The 17,074-nt window shown below is 38.2% G+C and overlaps 1 protein-coding gene across 1 annotated transcript; it reads left to right on the forward strand.

Moving 5' to 3' along the window:
- Positions 1–7,749: 7,749 nt before the first annotated feature.
- On the forward strand, positions 7,750–9,021 carry LOC129752807 (uncharacterized protein K02A2.6-like). The gene has a single exon (XM_055748585.1). It carries the CDS (start codon positions 7,750–7,752, stop codon positions 9,019–9,021), a length of 1,272 nt encoding a protein of 423 aa, XP_055604560.1.
- The last annotated feature ends 8,053 nt before the right edge of the window (positions 9,022–17,074 follow it).

The raw sequence follows: 17,074 nt of genomic DNA on the forward strand, positions 1-17,074 counted from the left end.
TTGGTTTGGGTATGGAAATGACCAAGCCTTCCTTCCACTGTTTTGGAATGGTACCGTTCTGCTAGATCTGATTTAGGATTTTAAGAAGTATAGTTCTACCACTGATCACAGTTCTACCTAGGGGAGTGAGGATAACCCGGAACAGGGGAATTACCGTTATCACTTTAGAACCACCGAGGAATCACCCAGCACGTCCCAATGTAGTCGGCACACGTCTTACCTCCTTCACTGGTAGCACACGAAAGGGAGGATGTCCGATGCTGCACGACGGACGTAGTTGCTACGATGCTCACGAGTCTCTGGCGAGAGATGGAAGCATAAACCGTTCCAGTGTTGCCAAGTATTCCTGCTGCCACACAGGGAGGTAGATTTTTTAACATAGGATATCTGATTTGGTTCATTCCTGCTGAATAACCTTTGACATTCTGGAAGGCCTTCTCAAGCTCAAACATGTTAAAATCGGCGTAGTAATCTTGTTGTTGGTGGGTGGAAAAGTTGGTGTGTAGGTTTTGAAGGGAGTTCGGATCGGGAGAGGATACGGAGAAGAAGAAATTACAGAAGGAGTCGGCTAGCATGGCAGGATCGTAGAAATATTGTTGGTTGAGCAGTAGGTGGAATCGGTTGGTTCTATTTGAGCTGTTCAGGCGTTTTATTTTTTCCCACAATTTAGCTGGAGGAGTAGAGGGGTTAATTTCTTCCACAAAATGTTTCCAGTCTTGTTCAGCTTGTTAGTTGTAAAGCGAGCCGAAGACCGTGCAAATTTAAGTTCGATTAACGCCACTGCTTTTCGTGGATCGTCATTGGGGTGTCGTTTCAGGGATCTTAGCTTTTTTCGGCGTAGCTTAACTGCATCTCGAACTTCTGGGTTCCACCAGAGAACTGAAGATTTCCCCGGTACTCTACTAGTTCTAGGAATGTATTTTATTGCTATATCAAACAGTAGTTTCGAGCAGGATCCGATGTTGTGGTTGGGTTGAATATGTAGATTTTTGTCAATGTAAATCTTGTACCCAATCCAGTCTGCATCTTCATATTTCCTCCTAGGTCTCGTGAAAACTTGAGGGGTCGAAACCTCTAGGGAGATAGAGATGGGAAAAGGACCGCTTCCGTAGGAATCATAAAGCTCTTTTCATCTAATTTTTGAACTCAGATTCCATGAGACTATGGTAAGTGTGGGAGCCTATATGTTGACAGGCTCAAGTTACTCGATCAATGTAAATACGCGATAAATAATGGTTCTGTAAAACCACCTGAACACCCCTAGACGAACAGTTAACGAAAAATATCCGTTTCAGTCATACCAACGCTCTCGTTCCAACAAAGTCAGACGTGATCCAACCGACAGTGGAAGAAGACGCGTATCAACAAAGCGAGTGTATCTAAGCGCCAGCAGGAACCATCATCTCCCGTCCAGCCGAAGCCTAGGCCGGTAGTGAACCGGATTCCGGCATGGGTTGTCCCTCAGCCTGGACCAGAACCCAAAGTAGGGGATGTAGGGAATACAATAACAAAATGAATTGATTGGCTCAAAACAGAAAAAAAGGTATTCTTTTCAGAAATGAAATAAAATAGTTGATTGAATTTCAAAGTTTCGAATAGAAACACGCAGAATTATTTATTTCAGTGTAGAAGCGATAAAACGATAAATCAACGACATCGAATATCTGTCAAATGCCATTCAATCTCTTGAGAGAGAGAGAGCAACATCTGAGTGAGAAGAGTGAAAAAAAAGGATGACCCAACGGTTAAACCGCATACGGAGTGGCATCGAAGAGTCATTCTGGAAAGAGACTTTGCAAAAGAAAGTTGCCTCGAGTGAAGTAAAAATGGAAAAAGTGACGCTCAATCCCGACAATGGCGCGTCGGCTCCCGAAGCCGGGAAATCTTCAAGTGCTTCAGGGAAGAGACCAGCGGAAAAGTCTACGAGTGCCTCCGCGAAGAAACTAGCGGGAAAATCAAGTGCTTCCGGTAGTAAACCAACGGAGAAATCATCAGGTGCTTCCAGCGGGAAACAAGCGGATAAATCATCCGGTGCTGCCGACAAGAACTCAGCGGAAAGAAAATCGTAAGTATCCATTAGAAAAATTAGTTACGACATGCAAAAAAAAGATGGAAGGATTAAAACAAAATGTGTGATTCAAAATTTAATTTTAAAAAAAGAAAATTATGAAAGGTTATTGAATAGTTTTCAAAAGTGATTTTTTTTAAATATCGTAAAATTGTGAAAAAATGCGGGAAAACTAACAGTGACACTAACAGAAAATCTAAAACAAGATGGCGGAAAATTGGGTCAAAAAGGCAAAGGTGGTCAAGTGAAGCGTAACGGAAATTGGCTGAATGAGTGGAAAATAAAATACTTTAAACATTATTATGGAAAAATCTAAAAGTGGTGGCGTGTGCTTAAATGGCGCTGGAAAAAAATGGTAACAACTGTGTCTATGTGACACTGGAAAAAAAAGTGGAAATTATGAAAATGCGGATAAATTATTAGAAGCTGTTCAAGTGACACCAAAGAAATAAATTTCAAACAGAATGGCTTAAAAATGGGGTAAATGTAAGAAACTATCTAGCAAAGGAGTTCAAGTGACTCATACTATTGAAGCGAAACGAAAATGGCTGAAGGTATGCTTTGAGTATGATTATGGAAAAATTTAAGGGTAATGGCAATGTGTTTAAATGACACTGGTAACAACTTTGTCTATGTGACACTGGGAAAAAGTGGAAATTAAGAAAAATGCGGATAAATTATTATAAGCTGTTCAAGTGACACCAAAGAATTTAATTTAAAACAAAATGGCTTAAAAATGGGGTAAATGTGAGAAACTATCTAGCAAAGGAGTTCAAGTGACTCATACTATTGAAGCGAAACAAAAATGGCTGAAGGTATGCTTTGAGTATTATTATGGAAATATTTAAGAGTAATGGCAATGTGTTTAAATGACACTGGTAACAACTTTGTCTATGTGACACTGGAAAAAAAGTGGAAATTATGAAAAATGCGGATAAATTATTAGAAGCTGTTCAATTGACACCAAAGCAATAAATTTCAAACAAAATGGCTTAAAAATGGGGTAAATGTGAGAAACTATCTAGCAAAGGAGTTCAAGTGACTCATACTATTGAAGCGAAACAAAAATGGCTGTAATGGCAATGTGTTTAAATGACACTGGTAACAACTTTGTCTATGTGACACTGGAAAAAAAAGTGGGAATTATGGAAAAAACGGATAAATTATAAGAAGCCTTTCAAGTGACACCAAAGAAATAAATTTAAAACATAATGGCTGAAAATTGGGTAAATGATAGACAATATCTTGCAATGGAGTTCAAGTGACTCATAATAATTAAGCGAAACGAAAATGGCTGAATGTACGGAAAGTGTGAAAAAAAAACTGTAATCATTATTTAAGAAAATGATGAAAAATCTAAAAAACGATAGCAATGTGTTAAATTGAAACTGGAAAAAAATTAGTTAGCGAAAATTGCAACAAGTATGTTTATGTGACACTGGCAAAAATAATGAAATTTAAAAAAAAAAATTATTATGGTACTGTTTTTAAATGACTGTTTAAAATAAATAAATAAAACGATAAAAGAAATAAAGGTGTTATATGGCACTCAAAAAAGTGGAAGTAATATGAAAAAAAAAACAGAAGTTGTGATCAATGGGTACACGATCCTGGCCAAATTAAAGTTTAAACAAGGGAGGAAGATAGAAAACATATTGATAAATATAAAAGTGTGTTTAAATGACATTTAACAGTTCAATAATAATTACAACTAATTATAAAATTATAATTTAAAATTAAAACAAAACAAAATTAAATGAAAATAGACGTAAGGTCATTGCATAAAAAAAACAAGACATTGATCACAATATTGCAAATTTTTAAATGAAACTAAAAATAAAATAAAAAAAAAACCCCGAATAAAAATAACATAGGTAGTTTAAGTTCCCAATTTTACGCTAAGAATCTATAACAAAACTATGTCGACTTTAACAGATAAATTACTGTGAAGATGAGCGTACGTAATGAACACATTGTTGAATTTATTTATGTTTGCCTAATTTTAGAAAATCGAAGAAACCGGATAAAGTGGACACATTGGCCAAACAATTGAGCGAAGAGCGATCAAAGACTGCTCAATTGGAAAGAGATTTGAAAAAGGCAATGGAAGCCATTACGTCATTGCAAACTCGTTTATTCAGGCCGCAAACTGAAAATTCTCTTGGAAACGACGTCGAATCTAGTTCGGATTGTGACATAATTAATTTACAGGCGAGACAACAGCTCGTCAATACTTCCGGTTCACAATCCATTAGTACAAATATGGAAGAAACTCGGCTATTCGCAGCAATGAATCAAATCTCAGTATCGTCAATCAATATTCCCGAATGTCGACCAGCAAACGTTGGTGAAGAAATAGACCGTCACGTTTTCGAAGACTGGAGTGAGCTACTTGAAGGTTCCTTAAAATTGGCGGGTATAGTAGACGAGGATATTCGCTTTACCATTTTTAAGCTCAAGGCCGGAAAACAACTGCTGGAGATATTCCGAAATACTAGAAGTACACTCGAAACACCTGACGCAAAAGTTAATCCATACTTGAATGCGATGGTTCGTTTGCGAACATATTTCAGTTCTAGCTCTGATGTTATGTTACAAAGAAGGAAATTGGCACTAATGACCCAAAAACCAGATGAATCCGATCTAGGCTTCATCAACCGAGTTGGCGCTTTAGCACGCCTCTGTGATTTTGAACCCGATAAGGAATTCAAAGAAATAGTCACAGTCGTAGCAGGCCATGCGCGCAACCAAGATGTTCGTAAAACGGCATTAAAACTGCTGGGTCGAAGCAAATGTTTCTCGGACTTAGTTGACAAGGTGCGTGAAATCGAAACGATTCAGATCAACGAAGAATATTTCAGATCGAGACATGAACAAGAGGCAGTCACTCTGGCTCCGCTTGCAGCCACTAATCCCAGAGAAGGCGGTTCACGTGTATTTAGACAACAAGGACAAATTGGTAATCGAGTAAATAACTATCGTCGAGCTGGAAGCTTTAGAGGTACCTATCGTGGTGCAGTGAGATTTCGCCCGGAACAACGTACAGAGGTACGTTGCTATTGCTGTGATAGTCCTTCCCATAAAGCTTTTGAGTGTGAACACAGAAACAAGCAGTGTAAAATATGCTCTCGCTGGGGTCATATTGACAAGGCTTGCCGCTCGGGAAATTTTATCAATCAATGGCCACGACAAGAGAATCGCAAACCGCTTAAGAGACAATCCACTTTGGTCCCGGACTCAGGTGACACGAAGAAGATTGCAGTAGTTGAAAAGGAAGAAAACAGGTCCGAACCGGATGAAGACGTACGTATGGATGAATAATCCATTTACAAATGCAGTGTACCATTTTTTATTTTGAAATTTAGTTGAATTATTTTAAAATATTACTTTCAAGCACTTTCTTATTCCGTTAACAGTAAACAATAAATAACTTTCGAAGCAAAAAAAAAAACTATTTTGATTAATTAAACGTTGCATAGCATAATTTATTTTCTCCATAAGTGGTACCTCAAACTCGTAGTACCTCTATTTATGTCATAGAAAAACGAGAAAAAGGAACTAAAAAAAAAAAAAAAATTTTACATTCAAATGCATCAAGTCTTCTCAATATAACTTTTATTTTACTAGATGAATACGTCTAAGGCCGATCAATTATCAATCTCAACGGTTGCTATAGGGCAGAGAATCGAAGACGGATTTATAGTAGCGGAAGTTGCTGGTTTAAAATGTACTTTTATGATTGATTCGGGCGCTCAAGTAAATACGATCACGGAGGATGTTTATCAGAAGCTGTCGGAAAACTCAGTATATAAGGCGAGTTTACTGAATATTAGTTGGAAATCAAACACAACACTAAGAGCTTATGCCACGGAAGGCACAATACCCATTACATGTACATTTGAAGCACCTCTTTTTATTTCGGTAGACACACCAGTCCTTATCGAGAAATTTTTCGTGGTGCGAGAGTGTCGATGTCTCCTAAGTCGCCCAACTGCGCAACGTTATAGCGTTCTGCAGCTCGGGCTTAAGGTTCCGATGTTAACTGTCGAGGAAGACTCATTCTCAAAAATTAAAGCTGGTGAAATTGCTATTGTGAATTTGAATGAACCATTTCCTAAGTTTAATATATCGCCAGTCAAAATAGATTACGATAGAACCAAACCACCATGTAGGAACATTTTTATTAACGTGCCAGCACCATTAAAGCCACTGGTTGAAGAGCGACTTACTCAGCTAATTTCTACTGATATAATCGAGAAAGTAACAAACGATATGGATACCTCCTTTTGTTCGTCAATTATGGTGGTTCCAAAAGGGAGCAATGACATTCGTCTCGTCATTGACCTGAGAGGCCCTAACCGCTACATAAGAAGAACGCCATTCAGCATGCCAACTCTAGAGGCAATTTTAGCTGATCTTACCGGATCAAAGTGGTTTTCAACCATTGATCTTGAGAATGCTTTCTTCCATATAGAAATCGATGAAAATTCAAGACACCTGACGAACTTCTTTACAGAATTCGGAATGTTCCGATGCAAAAGACTTCCCTTTGGCTTGACAAATTCGCCTGACATCTTTCAAGAGGTGATGCAAAGAATTATACTGGAAGGCTGCAAGGGAACGAAGAATTACTTAGATGATATCCTTATTTATGGGAAATCCAAAGAAGAACACGATCGCAACCTCGAAATGGCTTTGTCAAGACTGTATGAACACAATGTCAAAATCAATTTAAAAAAATCAGTCTTTAATAGTCAAGTGGTTGAATTCCTTGGCTTTTCACTAACGGATTCGGGTTGGAAAGTGGAAGAGGAGAAACTGGAAGCAATTCGTAACTTCAGGAGACCAGAAAGCTGTTCCGAAGTAAAAAGCTTTTTGGGAACAATCACGTTTGCTGATAAATTCATAACCCATAGAGCTACAAAAACTGAGCACCTAAGGAATTTAGCTAAGGCAGATACGTTTGCTTGGACTGATAATCACGAGAAAGAATTTGTATACCTGAAAATGGAAGCACTGAATAGCATAAAAAAAATTAGGCTACTACAGCCCAACGGACCGTATCGAGCTTTTTGTAGATGCCTCGCCTATTGGACTTGGTGCCGTCTTCGTCCAATACAATCAGCAAGAGGTTCCCCGCATTATTGCTTGCGCTTCAAAAGCTCTAAGCACTGCAGAAAAACGATACCCGCAGACTCACAGAGAGTCCTTAGCAGTAGTTTGGGGTGTAGAGCGCTTCTCTTTTTATTTAGTTAACCGTTCCTTTGTCGTTAGAACGGACTAGGAAGCGAACGAGTTCATTTTCAATGGACATCATCGAATTGGCAAGAGGGCAGTATCTAGGGCTTAGGCCTGGGCACTGCGCCTACAACCGTATGACATGCAGATTAAAAGAGTGTCGGGTGAGTTAAAAAAAAAATATTGTTTATATGTACATTATCTTTGTAAATTTTCATTAAAAAAAAAACACACACACACACACACACACGAACATTACAGGAAAGCAAAACGTGGCAGATGCCTTGTCAAGGTTAGTTCAAAAGACGCAAGATACACCCTTTGAAGAAGAAAGTGAAAGCCACTTTCTTTACGCATTAGATGCTGGGTCTATGGAAATTACTCTTGGTAAAATTGAATCAGCCGCTGACCAAGACCAAGAAATAACCCAGATTCGAGATGCAATGAACACTGGGATTTGGCCACAGGGTCTAAAGAAGTTTGAATGCCATAAAAATAACCTGCATCATGTGGGGTCGCTCATTTCTAAGGACGAACGAATTGTTTTACCATCGGCCCTTCGACAAAAAGCATTGGCTTCAGCTCATAGTGGTCACGTGGGTGAAGCCGCAATGAAGCGCATTCTGCGTGAGTATTTCTGGTGGCCAGGAATGGCCACAGAAGCAATCAAATATGTAAAAAGCTGTAACACCTGCACCATGCTTGCTAGAAAAAATCCACCAATTCCACTGTCGAATAGAGAAATGCCAAACGAGCCTTGGGAGATACTTCAAATTGACTTTCTGTCACTCCCTAGAGTTGGTTCTGGTGAATTTCTAATAGCCATTGACACATATTCTCGTTACCTCTCAGTTGCTGAAATGAGAAAAACGGACGCAGAAACGACAAACTTGGCTTTGATGGAGATCTTCAAGCCATGGGGACTACCGAAAATAGTACAGAGCGATAACGGTCCTCCTTTCCAGAGTTCACTATTTTGTAAATTTTGGGAAGAAAAAGGCGTTAGAATAAGGAAATCGATACCACTTAGTCCGCAGTCTAATGGAGCGGTGGAGCGCCAAAATCAAGGCCTGATAAAAGCGGTTTCGGCCGCAAGAATCGACGGTAGAAATTGGAAGTCAGCCCTAAATGAATATGTTCATAGGCACAACACCGTTGTCCCACATTCTAGACTTCTAGTAACGCCATTTGAGTTGATGGTTGGTAGAAAATACCGAGGTGTCTTTCCATGCTTGTGGAACGAGAGACATAATAAAGAATTGGACAGAATAGACGTTCGTGAAAGGGACGCAGAAACGAAACTTGTTAGTAAGAAATACGCTGACTCAATTCGAGGCGCCAAGGAATCTCAAATTACTGTAGGCGATTTTGTTAAAGTAGCCGTTCAAAAAAAGACAAAAACAGATCCAAATTTCTCTGCAGATCGCTACCAAGTTGCAGCGAGACAAGGCGCAAAAGTAGCGGTCATGAACAAGAATGGAGTTTTGTATTCACGGAACGTGCAGGATGTTAAAAAGATTATTAGTGATGACGATACATCTGAAAGTGAAGATCATATCTCAGAGCCAACCCATGTTGAAGCACCCGTAGAGGAACCTGTTCAAGGTGATGAAGTGGAGAAGCCGAATCCCAAAAAGTTCAATTTACGAGATCGCGAAAACCTTTCACGTTCATCCAGATTTAACGATACATTCTTGTATAGTGTTGACGATTGACTTGCTAACACAAATAAGGTGAAAATTGTCATTACCATACGGCGAATACAAATATATATTTTATCATCCACTGATATTTTTTTTCTCTTTAAGTAAAAAATAAGAAATAGAAAGAAAATTTAGAGAAGAGGGGCAATGTAGGGAATACAATAACAAAATGAATTGATTGGCTCAAAACAGAAAAAAAGGTATTCTTTTCAGAAATGAAATAAAATAGTTGATTGAATTTCAAAGTTTCGAATAGAAACACGCAGAATTATTTATTTCAGTGTAGAAGCGATAAAACGATAAATCAACGACATCGAATATCTGTCAAATGCCATTCAATCTCTTGAGAGAGAGAGCAACATCTGAGTGAGAAGAGTGAAAAAAAAGGATGACCCAACGGTTAAACCGCATACGGAGTGGCATCGGAGAGTCATTCTGGAAAGAGACTTTGCAAAAGAAAGTTGCCTCGAGTGAAGTAAAAATGGAAAAAGTGACGCTCAATCCCGACAGGGGAGAATGAGGATACTTGATCCCTGGGAATACTTGATTCCTTAGCTATATCTCCAAACTGGAATGTCGTACAAAGATCAAATGTTCTAGAAAAATGTGCCAAATGGAACAAAACAGCAATGGTTGAAGCTCAAAAAATTTAAACAAAATAAGTTTTTGGGTTATTGAACTTGGTTTGAAAAATTTCACAAAATGTGACTTGAAGATCTTTTTTCATCATTTTAAAATGTTCCTAACATGGAAATATTATAACAAAAATATTTATTCCAATACATCAATCTTTCGAGTGTAAAATGAACTTCAAAATACAATATTTTCAAAGCGATGGAAAACTCCCAACTTTTTTCAGAAAAAGTTTTCTAAAATGTTGATTTTGGGTACAATTGATCCCTAATATTTGGGTACAAATGATCCCGGTATATTCTTCTACTCAATGGATCGTGGTCATTGCTGATTACGAGATGACTAATATTTATCCAATAGCTAATATTCATCCATCAATTATCTGAAGAAAAGGGCTAAAATAATTGATTTCATCTTGTTTATAAAAAATTGCGCCCGTAAGTATGCAATGTCATGAGGGTTGAGAATAAGCTATAGAATTTTTTTTCTGACAATTATAGATTGTGAAATTAGAACAAACATGACCAAAATAGTCAATTAACATTCTATCTTAGGGTTTTGTTTGATTTTTTCCATGGATTAGGGCTTCCTGAATAAAGGATCAAGTCTCTTTCAATAGAGGATCAAGTCTCCCTTAACTTCAAAAATATCGCAATTTTTTTACTCCCACGAAAATGCTTCTAGTTCATCAACGGGTTCAAGTATCGTTCTAATTTTAGGAGCATAGAAACTTGAAGTTACACGCTGTCAGAAAATGTAAAAGATTGTGAGTTGCTAATTTTTTCCAAAAAGATATGGTGAAAATAAGAAAAGGGGATCATGTATCCCCACTCTCCTCTAAGGTCTGAGGCGGAAGTATTCCCGGTTGAGGGACAAATTCGGGTGGGTAGTGTGTCATTCAGGATAAACAAGTTGTTGTTGTCCACAAGATTTACGAGAAAAGATCCTTTTCCGTCGGTTTGAGTTGCACCCAAACCGTTCAATGTTAATTTAAATCGCCCATAAGTAAAATCGGTTCTTGAAGTTGGCTAATTATGTTTTCCAATTCCTAGCAAAATTCGGTGAATGGCTGTTTCGGGGAAATATAAAGCGAAACAACTGTGATATCGACAGGAGATCTTAAACGGACAGCTACAACATTGAGGGTCGAGTTAATCGATAGAGATGAGTTAGGAAATCCAACTTTTATGGCTAGTCCGGAGCCTTGCGAGCCCGGATGGTGATGGAAGTGTAGATGATAGCCCTTAATATAATCTTTTTGTATGAGATATGGATGTACCATAGTTTCTTGCAGCACAAAAATAATTGGAAAAAATTGGTAGGATAAAGTTTGAAGTTCAGAGACGCGTGTTTTTAAGTCGAATAGGTTCCATTGGATGGCAAACACTGATTATTTTTTCTGGTTATTGTTGGCAGGGGTGATTGTGTTGTGAATGTGATGGTTCATATTGTTGAGGTAAGTAGCCATTTTTAAGAATGATTTTATGGAATTGACTTACCGATCTGTTGTTATTTGTAGGATCGGGTGTTGAAGCTTTGTAAAGAGCCTGGATTGTTATCTGGTTCGAGGCATTGTTTCTTGGGAATAGAGACGGTATTGGCTAATTTGTCATCATTGGACCTGGTTTAGAGGCATTCGAATTTGAACAGATTTGGCTGTTGGCTGTGATCGTTGTGGTTGTGGAGTTGTCCGAATTGTCGGTTTCCGATGTCGATTCGAATTCCAGGCAGGCCAGTAGTTGTTGGAGCAGTCCAGTTAATTGTGCTCCTTTTTGTTCAAGTTCAAGTATTCGAAGATCTTTGGCTTTTTCTGGTTCTGAAGATATGTTGAGACGTTGTTGGGTTTGACTGATGTTTTGTGCTGCTTTTTTGACGATTACGGAATTCCTTCACTGCTGCGCCTTGGGGAATCCCTAAATTCACTCGAATCCTAACGATCTCCTGCTCCTCAAGCTGTACAGGACAAGAGCGGCTCTGGGCATAATGGGCTTCACCGCAATTCAAATAATGCGGTTCTTTTTCGCATTTTGAGTGGATAGAAGGATATCCGCAGTTCAAGTATTTTTCGGGTTGCTCGCACCTAAGCTTCGAGTGCCTGAACTTACCGTATTTCAGGCGCATTAGCGATCTCTAGTACGATCGGGTGGGAAGCCGAAGTAGATATATTCTGGCGCGACTGTTCCTTTAATTGTCAAGACCTTGGAATTTGTTGGTATCGTTTGACCGTCCCCTTTTTTAACAAAACGGTAGATCACATCTTGTTCCGCTAAGTTTTCCTGGATCTCCTCGTCGGAAAGTTCGGTTGCTTCTTCACAGGAGACAACTCGCTGGCAGGTGTTAAGTGTTACGTGTGGTGCGATGTTAATTTTGGTTCCGTTAAAAAACTCCGAGAGTTGTTGCTGTTGGTTAGATTGGTTAGATCGGATCTTCAGAAGATACCCTTAACCACACTAGAAAAGCGTCACATCGAATTACAGCAAATTTTTGATACCTTGGCTTGTCGTGTCGACTCCCCATACAAACTTCAACGCGTTAATATCTACGTACCTACAAGGTCACTTCCACAATGCCAGTTTCTTTGGATACCTCATCATCGTACCGCATACGACAGACATAATCCTATTGGCAATGTTGTGTCCTACTGAGCACACTGCCGCGAAATGCGAGGAAATTGAGGAATGATAATAGATAAACATGCGCAAGCTGACATTGCCTTGTGATACCTAAAACGAAATAGTCGTGTTTTATTTACTCCGGATACTTTAGCTGGTGACGAGAAAAAAATATAATCGATGTTTTCCGGTGTCGTGAAAGTGTTGCTTATTGGCAAAACGGTGCGGTAAGGCTTTGAGTAAAAATTGACCAAGGTTTTCGGAAAATAAATTGTGAAAAGTGATACGCAGAGCCAGAAGTCAAAATTGACCAGAGCCAAAGCTATCGCTCGCGAAAATTTTGAACGGCAAGTAAGAAATTCCTATTTGGAAGAAAGAATTGATAGCGTTATCGATTCTTCATCATTTTATACAAGTGGAATAAGAACAAGTTTCGCGTAGTGTCTTATTGTGAAATCGCACAGACTTAATTGTTCAATTTTCCTTTTCCATCACAGTAGGCATTGTCCTCGCAAAACAACGAAAGCAAGTACCTACTGAGAGTGAGTGTCTCAACTTCTGAAGGGTTCGTTTGAGATCTCAACATAAAAGTTTCTTCTATTCCGCAACTGCATCTCTCGTGCTGAGTGGCCGTTGATGCATTAGGAGTGAACTCGCTGTTGGTGCTGACAAAATTGTGGCAAGTTTTGTTTATATTCCATGCGCGCTGGGTCTGGAAGGTAAGCGGTTTTAATTTTACTTTTCTCTTGTTTGGAAATTAAAAATTCGTACCGGAAATAACAATCAGCTCATAATGGCAGAATCAGCGGCTAACTCAAACTTAGCTACTTCAATCGAACCCTACAGAAGAGGAACGTCCTTTTCTGACTGGGTTAAACGTCTCGGGTATTGCTTTCTAGTGAACAAAATATCGGATGACGATAAGAAAGCAAACTTCATCACCTTGGCTGGGCCTTTTATATTTACGGAGTTGAAGCTGTTATTCCCTGGTCCTGGCTAGCTGACAGAGGCATCCTTTAGCTAGATAGTGGCTGCATTGAAACGTACATTGATAAGGTAGACGATGAGGTTTCTCAGCGTTCATCCTTTGGTGGACGTTTCCAGGAGCCAGGGGAATCAGCCGAAGACTATTTATTATCATTAAAATTGATGGCAGAATTCTGCAACTTTGAGGGAATAGACAAGACGATTCGTGACCGACTTTTATTTGGTGTCACCGATATCCTACTGAAACAACTGTTGATTAGTGTTCAGTCCGACGAGCGGACTGAGAAGAGAGCGAGAGGAGATGCACGCGTTGCATCATCAGTTTGTTTTTAACCATCATCGCGGCCACATCGGTCCAGTGGAGTGGTCGACACAGGAGGACCAGCGAACCAGCCAGGAATGGTCTAATCCTAGACCACCGGAAGCAGAGGCAAAAGTTGCGTGCCAGCAACAGTGCATAGGACGAAACAAGTGTAAAAAGTAAACCGAGAGAATAAAATCCAGAATGTTCCAGTACTACATTGGTGTTGTTCCTCTGTGCTTCCTCCTCGCTTGCTTCCGATCCAATCGACTCTTATCAGAGCCCCCACTTAGAAGAGTTTAGTTTGGGATCACTGCAAGCTAGTGATCAACCGGCCTTGGCCTCCAGGCAGCCAGTCCGAGGACCTGCCTCCACTGGTGAGACAACCACCAAGGGTTGTCTAGTTAAAAGAGGCTCGCTCCCGCAGGGGGAGTGAGTCCCATCAGTGGTTGTTTCGCGAAGCGCCGCCCTACAGTCCAATGGCTTTTCATGGCCACAAAAATTAGAGAACCCAATTTGACGCTTAGTGTGGCTGAAAAGATAATTGCGGGCTATGAGTTAACACTGGAAACACACAAAGGTGATGGAGCATAGTCAGGCTCAAACTGCAGCTGTTGGCGTTCTTGGATCAATGCGTGGTTCTGTTAAAAGTCGACTGGGTTCAAGGCCAGCGGGGCGTGAACCTTATCGTTCGGAAAATGTACGCAGTTTTGGTTACAATTACAAATGGGGCGGTCAACGTTATGATGATTCGAAGGAAAAAAAAAACACTATCCAGGACAGCGTAAACCTGACTACGACCGCATCACCTGCAGTTATTGCAATCGCAAGGGCCATTTGGTTCATAAATGTTTTGAACTCAAAAATCGAAAAAGAGATGCGGTGAAGTTTACTGATGCTGTAGAAGAATCGAGAAGTTCGGGGCTAACCACAGATAAACACCTGAGCGAAATGCTGAATCGCTTAAGAGCTGCTAGATCGGATTCTGATAGCGATTCCGATACAGGTGATATTCAGTGTATGAATGTGACGTCTAAAGATAAAGGGAATGTCCCGTGTTTGGTAAATGTTAAGATTGAGAGTGAAACTATTCAGATGGAAATAGATTGTGGTGTCTGTTATAAGCAAAAATCAATATTTCAAATATTTTTCCCTTCCTTTAAAAGCACCATCTAAACAATTATTTGTTGTAAATGGCGGAAAACTATCAATTGAAGGTGAAGGTAAGGTAAATGTACAGTATAATGGTAGGGAAGCATGTTTAAATCTTATAGTACTAAACTGCAATAAAAATTTTTCGCCTTAGCTTGGAAGACCATTGGATATTTTTGTTCCGGATTGAAGAATTGTTTTTTTCAAAAAATTCTTCAATCAATGGTGTGGCAAATTTTGACAGAGATGAAATTATATCTAACATTAAATAGAAGTTTGCAAATGTTTTTGTGAAAGACTTTTCCACTCCTATCAAAATTTTTGATGCTGAATTAGTGATTAATGTCGACAGCCCTATTTTTAAAAAGGCCTAAGATGTTCCATACAGACTTAGAGAGAAAGTTGTTTTGTACCTTGATAAATTGGAAAAAGAAAAAGTATCACACCTTTTTGTTATTAATTGACAGTTTCTCCAAATGGTTAGAAATAATTTGGATGAAAACCGGAACGGATTACAGCAAAGTTTTAAAAAGGATGGTGGGATATTTTGCTCGATTTGGATTACCAGACGTATTAGTAATTTTTCTGAAAATCAAGGCATTAAAGCCCTAAGAAGCCCGCCTTACAATCCTTCCAGTAATGGACAAGCCGAAACGTTAGTTAGAACGGCCAAAGATGTCCTAATAAAATTTTTGTTAGATCCGGAGTTTGCTGATTTGAAAATGGAAGATCAAATAAATTTGTTTCTTGTTAATTATAGAAACAGTCCAACGAAAGATGGTAAATTTCCATCTGAAATTATATTTTCATACAAACCAAATACGATAATGGATCTATTAAATCCTAGATTAAAACATAAACAAGCATTAACGCAGTCTTCCAAAGATATTCAACAAAATGTTGGGAATTAAATGAGGGTGATGAGATATGGTATAAAAATCGTTCACAAATAAGGATCCCGGCCCACCAAGACAATTTCTATAGGCCAAAGGTAAACATACAATTGTCAAGAACAACCAACAAAGAAGTACGACCAGCAACCACGACAGAGTCCATCAAAAGTGAAAAAGAAGAATTTCTTGGATTCCCGGACACAGTTGAAAAGGAAGCGAAAAGCAATTGACCCTGGTGTGGAATTGCGGCGGTCAGAAAGAAACAAAAGATCTAAAATGCAATCCGAATATAATTATTTCTAATGAATTTAAAATGTTAAGTGGAAACTAATTTAGTAAAAATTGTAAAAGAAAAACGTTGTAAAAGGGGAAGAACTGTTGTGTCCTACTGACCACACTGCCATGAAATGAGAGAGAATTGAGGAATGAAAATAGATAAACAGGCGCAAGCTGGCATTGCCTTGTGATACCTAAAACGAAACAGTCGTGTTTTATTTAATCCGGATACTTTAGACAAGTGTAGTGAACGTTTTAACTCGGTGCTTGTTTGATTTTAATATGTATAAACGTATGTAGGTTTAAATTAGTACTAAGTAGGAATTATTAGATTTAAGCTATTAGTCTGGAGGGTAATTCAATCAAAGACGATAAATAAATAAATAAAAAACCCGATTTAATACACTTGACAGTGGATTGTAGCCTTTCTTACAGCCTGTAAATTATATTTGAATACAATGACACAAAACAATAAAAAAAAATGATAGATTTATAAATTCATAATGATGATTAAAGAATTTCAAACGCAGTAAATCAAAAATGAATTTAAGAAATTAAGATTCAAAGTTTTTTATAGGATAAAAGAGTTTTGATTTGATCATAATTTTCAGATAAATAACATTTAACAATTTAAGAAATTAAGATTCAAAGTTTTTTATAGGATAAAAGAGTTTTGATTTGATCATAATTTTCAGATAAATAACATTATTTGCAACTAATAGGTAGGAGATTTTTGAATAACTGGATTCTGGAATTTCTTGAATGATTCCGTTTCTATGACATTATTATCTCACTCTATTTACTCCTTTTGGAGCTACAGTATATGGTAACTTTAAAATGGGAGGGGAATAACAATTGAAAAACAATTTAGAAAAGATGCCCGACCATGTATTTCCAATAATTCAATGGAAACAAATACATTGATAACACTATTGGATAAAATTACAAATGCTAGAGTAAAATACGATGCGGCAACATAAAGTACCATAATCGGTAGAACTAACTTTAAAAATAATGAACATTGACAATATTTTTAAATTTTTGTCAAATTTGTAAATTTTTTTCAATCTTGTAAATTTTGGCAAATTTGACAATTTTGTCAAACTTGTCAATTTTGTTAATTTTTCAATTTTGCCAATTTTGCAAATTAGTCAATTTTAGAAAAAATGTCAATTTTGTCAATCATGTTTATTTTGTCAATATTGTCTTTT

This window comes from Uranotaenia lowii, chromosome 3, assembly GCF_029784155.1.
Source record: "Uranotaenia lowii strain MFRU-FL chromosome 3, ASM2978415v1, whole genome shotgun sequence".
Taxonomy (NCBI): domain Eukaryota; kingdom Metazoa; phylum Arthropoda; class Insecta; order Diptera; family Culicidae; genus Uranotaenia; species Uranotaenia lowii.

Bases quoted from the DNA above. Each gene is read 5' to 3' on its own strand.
- LOC129752807 (XM_055748585.1), top strand. From the start codon at position 7,750: ATGAACACTGGGATTTGGCCACAGGGTCTAAAGAAGTTTGAATGCCAT.